The sequence below is a fragment of the Bison bison genome, unplaced genomic scaffold (genome assembly GCF_000754665.1).
Source record: "Bison bison bison isolate TAMUID 2011002044 unplaced genomic scaffold, Bison_UMD1.0 scf7180017864178, whole genome shotgun sequence".
Classification (NCBI taxonomy): Eukaryota; Metazoa; Chordata; class Mammalia; order Artiodactyla; family Bovidae; genus Bison; species Bison bison.
The window spans coordinates 1731206-1744129 of NW_011494750.1; the positions used below are offsets into that span (position 1 = coordinate 1731206).

The following is a 12924-nucleotide window of genomic DNA, read 5'->3' on the forward strand; positions in this document are numbered from 1 at the left end:
TTTATGTCTTTTGCCTAATTTCTAACTAGATTTTTTAACTGTTGAGTTTTGAATTTTTTAATATATACATTCTTGATGATAATTCTTTATCAGACATAGAGTTTGCAAATATTTTCTCCCACTCTAGCCTGTCTTCTCATGTTCTTCACATGGTTTTTGGCAGAGTAAGAGTTCTTAACTTTGATAAATTGTGGTTTTGGTGTCAAGTCTTATGAATACTTTGCATGAAGAACTTCTATATCCTGAAGGTTTACCCCTATGTTATCTTTAAAAGTTCCATAGTTTTATGGCCTATGTTTCAGTCCATAGTCCATTTTGAGTTAATTTTGGTGTAAGATGTGAGATTTAGTTCAAAGTTTAATTTTTTGGTCTCTGGACGTCAAGTGCTCTGGCATCACGTGTTAAAAAGGTCACACTTCCTCCACTGCATTACTTTGGTAACTTCAAACTTAGTTGTTCATATTTGTGTGGGTCTGTTTTTTGGGTTTCCTCTTCAGTTCCACCTATCTGTGTCTATCCTCCTCCTCCTTACCCCTGCAATCACGGTCTTTTTTCTTTCTGACCACACTGCTTGGCTTACAGGATCTTAATTCTCAAACCAAGGATTGAACCTGTGCCTGTGGCAGTGAGAGCATGCAGTCCTAACCACTGGATGGCCAGGGAATTCCCCACAGTGTCTTGATTATGTTAGCAATTTAGTAATCTCTAGTACATGGTAGGGAGAAGGCAATAGCACCCCACTCCAGTACTCTTGCCTGGAAAATCCCATGCACGGAGGAGCCTGGTAGGCTGCAGTCCATGGGGTCGCTAAGAGTCGGACACGACTGAGCGACTTGACTTTTACTTTTCACTTTCATGCATTGGTAAAGGAAATGGCAACCCACTCCAGTGTTCTTGCCTAGAGAATCCCAGGGACAGGGGAGCCTGGTGGGCTGCCGTCTCTGGGGTCACACAGAGTCGGACACGACTGAAGCGACTTAGCAGCAGCAGCAGCAATATGTGGTAGAATGGTTCTTTCCATTTTTTTTCCTTTGTCAAGATTGTTTTAGCTAGACTATAAGTTTTAAAATAACCTTGACTTTGTCTATGAAAAAAAAACTTTCTTGAATTTTGATAGGAATTACATTAAATGAACATAAATGACATTTCTATTATGTTAAATCTTCTAATCCACAAACATCTCTTTGGGTCTTCCTTGAATACTTCATCAACATTTTGTAATTTTCACTATATATATTTTGTATTTGTTTTAAGTATATATCTAAGGGTTTCACTTTCTTTGGAGTGACTGTACATTGTACTGTTTTTAACTTCAGTTTGCATGTGTTCAATGTATTTGACTTTTGTCAAATATGATTATTTTGTATTGTGCAATCTTATTGAACTCATTTATTGATTTTGGTTACTGTAGGTGTCTTGGGATTTTCTATGTAGACAGTCATGGTATCTGCAATTAGGGATAGTTTTATTTATTCTTTTTCCAGCTATATGCCTTTCACTTTTTTTTCAGGTCTTACTGCAGTGACTAGAACTTCCAGTTCTATGTTGAGTAATAACAGTGAACGTGGACATCCTTGCTTTGTTCCTGATCTTAGGGGGAAACTGTTCAGTCTTCAACCACTAACAATATCATTTACAGATGCTTTTTTATTTAAATTGTAATTCTCTTGTATTATTACTTACTGAGAGTTTTTATCATGAATAGGTGTTGGATTTTCTCAAATCCTTTTTTTGTGTCAATTGATAGGACTTTTCTTTAGTCTGCTGGTATGATGGATTGCATTGATACATTTTTGAATGTTGAACTGCATTTTTATGTCATGATTAAAACCTCTTATTTTACCATTTAAGAGTTGAAGAAAAGAGAAAATGTCACAAATTTTAGAAAATTATTGCTAAAAAAGCACATGAAAAGGGAAAAAAAAGCATATGAATAAAAAAGCTCCAGGGATTTGGTTTCATTTTATTAGCTATTTTATAATGGAACTCATTCTATCCACAACATATATATTTATTAGGTAGCCTCAGCAGCAGCAGCAAAGCACATCATATTTGGAGTACTAACCTCTTGCCTCAAGAAAGGATTTTCCTTTTTGAGCTCTTCAGAAAGATCTTCCCCCTCCAGCCATTCCTTCATGCCAGTCTGTTCTGCCCAAGCATTCACAGTTGCTAGGGCAGCAGATCGAACATTATTCTGAACAGAGGAGAAAATCAGTAAACTATCACTATGGCTTGGAGGTAAGCAGTGAAAAATGTATTACTTTGTAAACATGAACAACAGAGGTTTCTCTACAGATCTACAATAAACATACTTGGAACATTCTTCATCTTCTCTGAAACAACAAGATCTATGGGTATACTCCAAAGTAAAGTAGAAATTAAAACTCTAAATTGTAACGATCCTATACTTAGTTAATTAGGCAAAACATTGAACTGGGCATAAAATATCATGTTAGGGGAATAAACCCCTAGGTTTTGTTTCCTGAACCTCTGGGGACTCTCATGTCCCTGGTTATTTGCTAAAGGATGTAATTCTATGTGTTAGAGAACTCATAATGGTTAGCTTGAAATTATTAACTATTTGAATATTTTGTTTTTATATTAACTTGTACTCACAGAATAAGAAGGATTTAATGACATGAAAAATATTAAAATAGTCCAATTCCTTAAATTAAATGAATTACACCAAAATAGACATTTAAATATTCAATCTATGGATACATATAAGAGCTTATAATTTTCATTGAGACAAATTCTAGGACTGTGCAACTGCAAATATCTTACTGAAGTACCAGAAGACTGTACTCTAGTTCAGGGGAAAAGGTAGAAAATAAAATACATTATCTAAAAATTTTTGTTTATTCACTCTTTATACCAATACTTTAAACAATGATATCATAATCATAATAGCAACAATTTTTTAGTATGTACTATATGAGGCAGATACAGGTACTTTATGTACAGACTCTTATTTAATCCTGTAAGAATTAAATTCCACAGATAAAGCACTGAACCACAAAGAAGATAAGTAACTTATCTAAGAGTCACAAAGCTAGTAAGCAAGGTATGTGGTCACCTTAATACTGCCTGGGAGGTAAAAATGTTTTATAATTTTCCTTCCAGTAGTCTCTTCTCTACAAAAAGTTTAAGACTGTTTACATGCACTCTTATGCATAAGAAAAGGATTATTCTTAGCCTAAGTCGTGGCTGGCTGTTCCATAATGGAGCTGTGGTGAAGAGAATTAGGGATACCTTGCTGTCTCCAAGCACTGTGATGACAGGGATTCCTAAGTTCTTCACATGCTGCTTGATGTTGGGGCCCATGGCTACTGCCAACTGCTGGAGGATAGTCAACGTCTGCTGCACCTGCGTGGGAAGAGCGGCACCTTATGTCCAAATCACAGCAGTGTGTCCAGAGTTTCAGAAGTCTGCTGCTATATGGTCAATGCAGTAAGAAGTTTCTGGCCTACTTAAAACAAACAGCTGGTTATGATACTAATCAGCTTTGAATAATTTTCAGGTGATGGCCTCTCCATTAATCATCATAAAAATGGAGTATTAGAATTTTAGACTAGATTATAATGCTTTATAATTTTTTTTTTACAAGAAGCCATTCAGTTTTATTGATTAACATGTATGAACACCACACACAGTCAGAATAAAACATTTTACACTCCACTGTGTAACTTTGATTAAAAGACAGATTACAAGCATAAACAATGATATTCATTCCTCTGATATAATGATCTGAGAGTTGTGATTTCTATGATTACAAAATGGAGGCCAATCATTTAAGAAAGAAGACTTACAGTAATTACAGGAATTTTCTGGGAAGGGTTCCCCATACATTTTAGGGTATCAGAGGTTATTTGAAATATGTCAGATATTCATAATTTCTGTTGATATTATAAAACACAGCAAGATTTCAGTGAACTGTCATTATATTAACCTTTAAAAGCATAACTTGATAAATTACATCTTTAGTATGTGGAATTATTCCTTGAACACTTACATCATGGTGACCTACAGGGATGTCTGACATGAACGACAGACACCTCCATTTAGACGTTTACTGTGCATGCTGCACTGCTGTGCCCTTAATCTTCTAATGGAGAATACATATCAATGCTTTCTCCTTAGATAGAAGGTATAATGCTTTCTAATTTTAAAGTAAGGTAACACCTAGTTTAAGAAAAATGTGACATAAAAATCCAAATCTAAAAATTAAACATTAAGCTTGTTTGTATTACAAGCAGTTTTATATACAAATACTTAATAATATCAGAGGTCTTGTGAACAGCAAGTCAGGTTCCTGAAAATTTGATTAATAAACTTGCCATCTTCCAACAAATCTTGAGGCACACTCAGAATGAAAGGAAGCTATTTCTAGTTCAATTAAATAGAGTGATCATTCTCTTTTTCCTTTTTTTACTGGTGAAGGTTACTGAAAAGGAGCCCCTTACAGAGGGGGAGAGAGGAGAGGGAAAAAAACAGGCGTATGGTCTTTTTTTCTTAACTGGAGTACAGTTGCTTTATAATGTTGTGTTAGTTCTGCTGTGCAGCAAAGTGAACCAGCTGTATGTTTACATATATCATCTCTTTTTTGGATTTCCTTCCCATTTAGGTCACCACAGAGCAATGAATAGAGTTCCCTGTACCATGCAGGAGGTTCTGTTTTAATAAATTGGTTCTATTTATTAAAATAGTTAGTTATTTTATACATACATATATATGTATAATATATGTCTATATATCAATCTCAATATCCCAATTCACCCCACCCCTCCCTTCCTCTTTAGTGTCTAGTTTGTTCTCTACATTTGTGTCTCTATTTCGAGGAGAGGCATGTTCTACGTACCAAGATTTTATTTGAATCATTGAGTCGACCCTTCAAGGCTGTTGGAAGTTCACCTATGTTTGGCTGGATGAATTTTGCTTCATTGATAATAGCTGCTACTTCATCAAGGCCTTCTTTCCTGATCTTCCAATTCTTGTCACCAATCTTAGACACCAACTCTGAAGTGATTTTATCACTGAAAAAACACAGAAGACAGAATCCTTAATTCCTGACACCTAAAAGAATGTCATGGAAGTCCCCTTGACTAAGAAGTGGAAGGCACCATGAAGAAATCATTAGCAGTAAACCTGATTTCTGTCCTTGGCAAAAGATCCACAGCATCACTGCCCCCGTCATCTGGTTCATCTCCATCTTCCCCTTCGTCTGTCCCACTTGTGCTGTGTTTAGAAATCCCTCTGGTTGGAGCCGGTGGGTTCTGTCCCTGCATCTACACACAGATAAGTCAGTGAGGCTAATAAACTCAATGAAGAACGTGAGAGCAAACTGGTGAGAGGATGGTGCTTGTGTCAAACTCTCATGTTCCCTCATAACACAGTATTCACACGGCACATATTTTAATTAGACTTAGACTTCAATTCTGAGACCAAGTGACAAAAGGTATTTTGATACACACCTATTAGAACCTGACTTCTCAACCATAAAGCTGTGTTGTGACTTGTACGTCCAACACAATACAGAGCAGTCAAAATTTAGCAATTTCAACTAGAAAGTTTATTCAAGGAAGGACAAGTTTATTTTTAAAAAATTGTTACATTTAGTGTGCTTTTTGAATATGTAATTTTTTAAAAATGTTTGATATGTCAAAGCTACAAAGGATTCCAAGGGGAAAATGTCCCATCCTGTATTATAGCTATCTTGCTCTCTTCCTCGCAAGGTCATCCATTTCTTTTGAACTCTTCCCAGTGATACTTTATAAATATAAATGCAAATACATACATATTCTTCATTTCAAACGTTTAAAAGTTTAAACTTAACCATATAAACATTCTCAAGTCAACTATGGATTGAATCATCTGTGAAACCTTTACCTTCTCAAATTCTGCATCTATCTGGGATAGGAGGGCAGGCTTCTCATCCTCAAAGAACATTCGCAAAGAAGGACCAACGTACAGATACATCACACCAAGCAGAGTGATGGCAGACGTCCTCACAGCCTGGCAGAACAAAGAGAACCTTTCAGATCAGAACAGAGCCACGAAGATGGCTGTTCTGTCCTATATGTGCTGCTATGTACTCACTGGGTTTGTTGCAGCAAGAGCTGTCTTCACATTGCTAATGAAAGCTTTCACATTCAGCCTAGAAGAAATAATACTTAGAATTAAAAACAAACAAATGAAACCCTCAACACATTCACTGGGGTTTTCTAAAGCTAGACTCTAGAACTGGCTTCCTTTAGATACGTCCTGAATTTGACTTACTCTCTTTCTCCACTCATCTAAAGCTAGCTTTAAATACTATCGATACGTTAATTTATGCCTAAATCCACAGAATCGTACATCGAACTGCCTTTGTGACATTTCCATTTTTATGTCTAGTAGACGTCCTGCTGCTGCTAAGTCGCTTCAGTCGTGTCCGATTCTGTGCGACCCCATAGACGGCAGCCCACCAGGCTCCCCCGTCCCTGGGATTCTCCAGGCAAAAACACTGGAGTGGGTTGCCATTTCCTTCTCCAATGCATGAAAGTGAAAAGTGAAAGTGAAGTCGCACAGTCATGTCCGACTCTGTGCGACCCATGGACTGCAGCCCACCAGGCTCCTCTGTCCATGGGATTTACCAGGCAAGAGTACCGGAGTGGGGTGCCATTGCCTTCTCCGAGTAGATGTTCTACATCTGTCAATACCAAACTCCTGACTGTCCACGCCCCAACCCCCAAACCTGTTCTTCTCATCTTCCCTATCTCGGTAAACAGTTACTTCATCCTTTCAGTTGCTCCCAGCCTTCTTTGAAAATTCCTCAGTCAGCCTTGACTCCTCGCTCTCTCAAGCACAGTATCCTGTTTAGTTTTACTTTCAAAATATATTCTAAGTCATAACACTTCCAAGCCAATATAATTCCCTGACAGAATTATTTCTAATTAGTCTCCCTGCTCCTGTCCTTGATCCCATCTATTCTGACTGCAGTCTAAACAACCCTGTTAATCTTCTGCTCAGAACCCTCTAATGGTTTCCAATTTATTCAAAACTTTGAGGCTCTACAGGACCTGCCCCCTGTTCTTTGAGCTTTCTCTCCTACCACTCCCATCTCCCTCACTCAGTCCGCTCCCGCTGCATTCTGAAGAACTAACTACCCGACTGTTACCATCAGCCCCTCATGTCCTGAAGGTATGTCTCACAGGTGTTATTTCAGAAAGGATTTCTGTCTTACAGAAAATAACACTACACTAAACCCTCCAAGGTGTTACCACTAACCCCCTATCTGGCTTTATTTTTACTCCATTGTTCTTATACTTCATGATGTATTTTTTATTGTTTACTGTCATCTCCCCTTACTCAAATAAGCTCCATGAAAACAGGAATTTAATCTTGACCATACTGTATTCCTGAGGGTCTGGAACAAATGAGTAGAATATCACAGGTACTCAATATGTAGTTGTTGAATAAATGACAGATCACAGATGAATTAAAAAGAGGAAAATATTCACACAGCTTTTATGTCATTCATGCCAAAAGGTAGTTTTTACATCAACGATTCTACAGTTATGAAGGGATTATAACAATATCCTCAACTACAGGAGGACACCACAGATACTGACATAACAAACAATTCTTTGCCTGAATAACACTTAAATGATACGTTCTAGGGAATTCCCTGGTGGTCCAGTGGTTAGAACTTGGTACTCTCACTGCCAAGGGCTTGGGTTCAATCCCCGATCAAGGAACTAAGATCTTGCAAGTCACGTGGCATGGTCAAAAACACATAATTTCTAGAGTATTGTGTCTTTGTTTGGTGGAACTGAGAACACTGCAAGCAGCCTATTGAGAACATGTGAAAAGCATCAGGGGACAGAGAAAGGCAGCACAGAACAACAGTTAGAGTCTTTCCTCTCAGAGCCAGAATGCCTGGGTTCAAATTTTGGCCTTTGCCACTGCAGCAGCAGCAGCAGCTGTGACTTGGGCAGATCACTTTCTTTGCCCTAGTTTCTTCATCTATAAAAGGAAGAGAACATACCTCACATGGTTTTTATGATGATTAAATCAAATGAATTATTATTTGACAGTGCCTGGCATAAAGTAAGCTGTATAAAATTTTGTTAAATAAAACACTGTAGTCCGTCCTTATCTGGGAGGGATGCATTCCAAGACCCCTCTGTGGATATCTGAAGGTATGGATAGTACTATATAGAGTATTTTTTCCCCTATAAATTTGTATCTATGATAAAGTTTAATTTATAAATTAGTTTACAATTTATAAATTTATGAACAGTAAGAGATAAATTATAATTATAGAATGATTATAATAATATACTGTAATACAAATTATGGCAATGTGGTCTTTCTCCTTAATCAATTTTTTCAAGTCTGCTAGAAATGTGGCAGCAGATGCTCCACTGGTAAATGCAGCCACTCCAGTAATTATTATATTTTTCAGTCCAAACCTGTTTCTGAATCCGTCTAACCATTCTTACTTGCAGTGAATGCCTTGGTGTCACTTGTTTCATGGCATTCCTTACTGAAGTCCTCACATAGACTCCATGCTTTTGGGTGGAACACATACCCATCAATGACATTTTCTGCTCATGCCTTGCATCCACAAATTTAATGACTTTTCTATCTTAACTAAGCAGTTACAATGCTTGCAGTTTGAGGTGTGAAATTTCTTTTTCCTTTACAATTTACTGATAGAAGATTTGCTCTTACTGTAGATCTTAGCAACCTTAGCACATTATTTTCCTCTTTCCTTACTGAGTTAAGAACTTACCCTTTGTCATGTAAAGGAAGCACTATGCACTGTCTCTTTAGCATTTCCAAATTGCCAGCATCTCTGTTCTTGCCCTTTGGGACCATTACTAAGTAAAATAAGGGTTACCTGGACAGGAGCACTGCAACACCACAGAGGTGAGCTGATAACTGAGAGAGCGCCTCAGTGACTAATGGGGGAACCCACTGGACAAAGGCATGAATCATACCCCGAGCAGGACAGAGATTTCATCATGCGACTCAGAATGGTCCACAATTTAAAACTTATGAATTGTTTATTTCTGAAACTTTCCATTTAGTATTTTTTGACTGTTGTTGACTGCAGGTAACAAACTGTGGAAGGAGAAACCAGACAAGGGGAGACTACTGTAGCCGATGTGTGCAACAAGCAAATGACTTTGGGAAAGAGTGGGTTAAACAAGCGTCTGTGGGACTTCCCTTGGGGTCCAGAGGTTGAAATCCACCGTGCAGTGCTGAGGAGAGGGATTCAATCCCTGGTCGGGGACCTGGGATCCCACGTGCCGCAGAGCAACTAGGCCTGCACACTGCAGCTGTTGAGCCTGTGGGCTCTGGAGTCCACGTGCCGCGACAAAAGATCCTGTGTGCTGCAACTAAGGCCCGATGCAGCCAAATAAATTAATAAAAGTAAAGAAACAAGCGCCTTTATTGCAGGACTTCTAAGAGCGTTTAATTTTCCAAAGTGCACTACAGATTTCTAAACAAATGTGATTTTATATAGTAATTTTCAAATGTATTTAACTACAAATCCTTGGAACTGGCTTTTCTGTGGATCAATCATAAATACCGAAGAAAAATAACTTAGAGAACCCTAATGTTAGTGGATATCAAAATGCAGGAGAACAAGCTAATACAGGGTTTTTAGGAACAAAGGTAGTTTTGTTTTATATAAATTAGACAATCGTGCTCTGGCTTCTCAGAAATAAGCAGAGATAGCTACAACAAATATAATCACCAGTTAAGAGAGTGGCAAAACAAGTACTTGATTTCTTTCTGACTTACCCAGAAAAACCAAATTCTTTTATTGCATTTGATAGCCAGTTCAGAGTTTCTGATTGATTCTTGGGATTCTTCTGTGAGAACGCCATTGACATAACCTGGAACAGAAAAACAAACATACGAAAAAACAAACAGATCTGAGTTTTCTCTCATATTTCTTGTAGAACCACGGCTTGACATTAAGGTAGAAGTGGACTGAGCATGCCTTTTCCGATGCTACAGCAACACCTCAGAAATGTTTCACTTGAGAAAACACGGTAAGCGGCAGCAGTGTTAAGAGCGTTCTGACAGGGCTGTGAACCAACCCTACTTCAATAAAAATTAAAAAGGAATTCCGGACAGTTCACAACTTTTCATTGGTGGTCTCTTATAATGTCATAAGAGAAAACTACTCTCATCCTTAATAGAATATTCTTGACTAAGACAATTTTAATTATCATACAACAGTTATTACTAAAGGTAAAAATTAAAATGCAGTATCAGAGTGGTTTTACTTGAGAAGAAAAGAACTAAAGTTTAACTAATAACCTTAAATTAAAACTGGGGGGAAAAGTGGGGAAACCTGAAGAAAGAGCACTCCGTCACTAACCTGTTCAGCTGTCCACGGCAACACACACGCTTCAGCTATTGCTGTCATAGCTTCTTTAGCATTGTTCCCACATTTCACATCTCCAATCTTGTCTACAAGTCCATCCAAGACGATCTGTGCTGAAGTTTTGGAAAAATTTCCCTTCTGGGCAATCAAAGCAACTATGTGAAGCTTCATTTGCATCACCTGAACAAGGGTAAGTATCAGGAAATTATAAGTAAGCCAAAGTCATCTTTCTTCTGCAGGCTATGCCATGTGGCTTGTAGGATCTTAGTTCCCTGATCAGGGATTGAACTCAGGTCCTTGGCAGTGAGAACACAAAGTCTTAACCACTGAACCATCAGGGAATTCCCCCTAAATATTTATCTATTTACTTATTTTTATAGTAGCCTGCAGATGTAACAGTTAGGGACAGCTGAGAACATGACCAAACTAGAATCAAATTTTAGACCAAGAAACAAAATAATTTTTATCCTTTAATTATTATCAACTAAAGTAGCTGATTTTAAATTTTTAAATTTACAATTTTAAAGTAGCTAAGACAAAAAAACCAAACCACTCAATGTTTTAAAATACTAACAAGCAATGTTATTGTGTGAAGTTTATGAATGGAAAAACGTAATTTCTATATTCTCCTCCTCTTATGGTTATTTGCATATAGTACTGAGTGCACATTCTGAAATCCATAATAAATGACCATACTAACTCAGAGTCCTAATAAGAGTTGCCCACAAAAAAAATTACAACCCTCATGTATACACAAACATACACCGCCCCCCCGCCCTCCACCCCAGAAATTGAGAGATTTAAAGGACTTGTAGATTTTTAACAGGAGGAATGGAAGGAACTGTGAAAAACAATTTAAAGATGTTAAAGTGACGATGGCAGATGTTTGGGATTTCAGACCCTTTTGACCATAAATGTTTTCCTTTGTCCTGTTTGAATACTTAAAAAACAGGTGTTGGCAAGGAAGCAGAGAAACAGGAGCTCAGCTCTCTTGCACTGCTAGTATGAATAAGGTTTGGCAGTTCCTCGAGAAGTTAAACACAGAGTTATCATAAGCCTTAGCAATTCTGCTTCTAGGTATGTACATGTGTTCACATGAAAACCTGTACATGAATATTCACAGCAGCATTACTTCCAACAGCTCCAAAGCAGAAACAATGCAAATGCCCATCAACTTATGAATGGGTAAATAAAATGTTATATATCCACACAAGGAATACTGTTTAGCAGTAAGAGACTATAGAGTTAATACATGCTGCAATATGGATGAACCTTGAAAACATTATGCTAAGGAAAAGTCAGACACAAAAAGTCACATCATCCCATTTACGAAATGTCCAGGAGAAGTGATACACAGAAAAAGTAGATTAATAGTTGCCAGGGACTAGGGGTGGAGACTTGGGGAGGAATAGTGAGTGGCTGCTGATAGGTATGGGGCTTTTTTGGGGGGGCGATGAAAATATTCTAAAATTACATCGTGGTAGGAGCTGCAGAGCTATGTGAATAGACTAAAAACAGCTCCACTGTACCCTCTAAAAGAGTGCTATATGCTCAGGAAGTTATTATAAAAATAAAATAAAATAAAATTGCCTCTTGTTATGGATCCAACACCCAGAGGGCTATCAGCTCAAGTCAGGTGCGCTTCCTTCAACTATGTGAGAAGCTGCATTGGGAGAATTTTAAAAGTGGTGGTGTGAGGGGAAGAAGGCAGCAAAGGAACTGCTTGGCATGGGAAACCTTTGAGCACTGGACGGCACAGATGAGGTGCTCTATAATGCAGCGCTAAGAACAGTGTTGGGAACTAAGGATCCTGAATGGAGAACAAGAGGTGGCAGCACAGAAGTAAAGAGGAGACTAGCAGGGACCCAGAAATAAACCTGATACATTTCAAACTTTCATCTACCATCTAGAGGAGGAGAAAACTCTTCTCATTCTCCTTCATGTATCACTTTCCTACATCTCCCTTTACACCTACTTTTTAAGACTAGAAAATGGCACTGCTCAACTTCATCTCTAGTATCAGTTAATGAGTTAAACTGATTATGCGGTCATTTTTTATCAGCAATTTAACGATTACATTTACTTTTTATCCAAAGAAATAAGAAAGCTATTTCATTGTTTTTCCTCTCTAGATGAGAGTAGAGGGCTTCTAGGCCCTCTAAATAATGAGAAAAATGCATATATATGAATTAGCAAACAGTAAGTATTTGTGTGTATATATACACAAATACTTATTTATACACACACACACACTCCTAAATGTACGAAGTTAGAGTTAGTGTTTAATCAAAATGCATACATTCTATCATTCATTTAAAATTAGATGACACGGTGTCTGAATGACTTAAATCATTACCAAACTATACCTGTCTAATACTCCATAGGATGATGTAATGAAAATTACTTCAATAAAAGACATTAAATCTCTAATTTAAAAATACCTGAAAATTAGTTTCTTTCCATCCAGGTTTCTTGGCCAGCATCCTCACTAATGCCTGGCAAGGCATTTCAGTTCGGTCCATTAGTTCAACAGCCTT

General features: G+C 37.6%; 1 protein-coding gene and 1 non-coding gene across 4 annotated transcripts in view; one reads left to right on the plus strand and one right to left on the minus strand.

The window, feature by feature from the left end:
• The window catches only part of CKAP5 (cytoskeleton associated protein 5), a 106056-nt gene that overhangs the window by 28486 nt on the left and 64646 nt on the right, over positions 1 to 12924 (minus strand). For all 3 annotated transcript variants that reach the window (XM_010842362.1, XM_010842360.1, XM_010842361.1), the window contains exons 16-24: positions 12829 to 12921; positions 10382 to 10567; positions 9796 to 9890; positions 6097 to 6154; positions 5887 to 6012; positions 5146 to 5285; positions 4859 to 5033; positions 3253 to 3366; positions 2066 to 2194 (exon numbers count right to left, since the gene is read on the minus strand). In XM_010842362.1, coding sequence (XP_010840664.1) covers positions 2066 to 2194; positions 3253 to 3366; positions 4859 to 5033; positions 5146 to 5285; positions 5887 to 6012; positions 6097 to 6154; positions 9796 to 9890; positions 10382 to 10567; positions 12829 to 12921 — 1116 coding nt within the window. The remainder of the gene's footprint in view (positions 1 to 2065; positions 2195 to 3252; positions 3367 to 4858; positions 5034 to 5145; positions 5286 to 5886; positions 6013 to 6096; positions 6155 to 9795; positions 9891 to 10381; positions 10568 to 12828; positions 12922 to 12924) is intronic.
• Positions 7664 to 7736, plus strand: TRNAE-CUC. Its single transcript has one exon. It is a non-coding gene; the product is annotated as a tRNA-Glu (tRNA).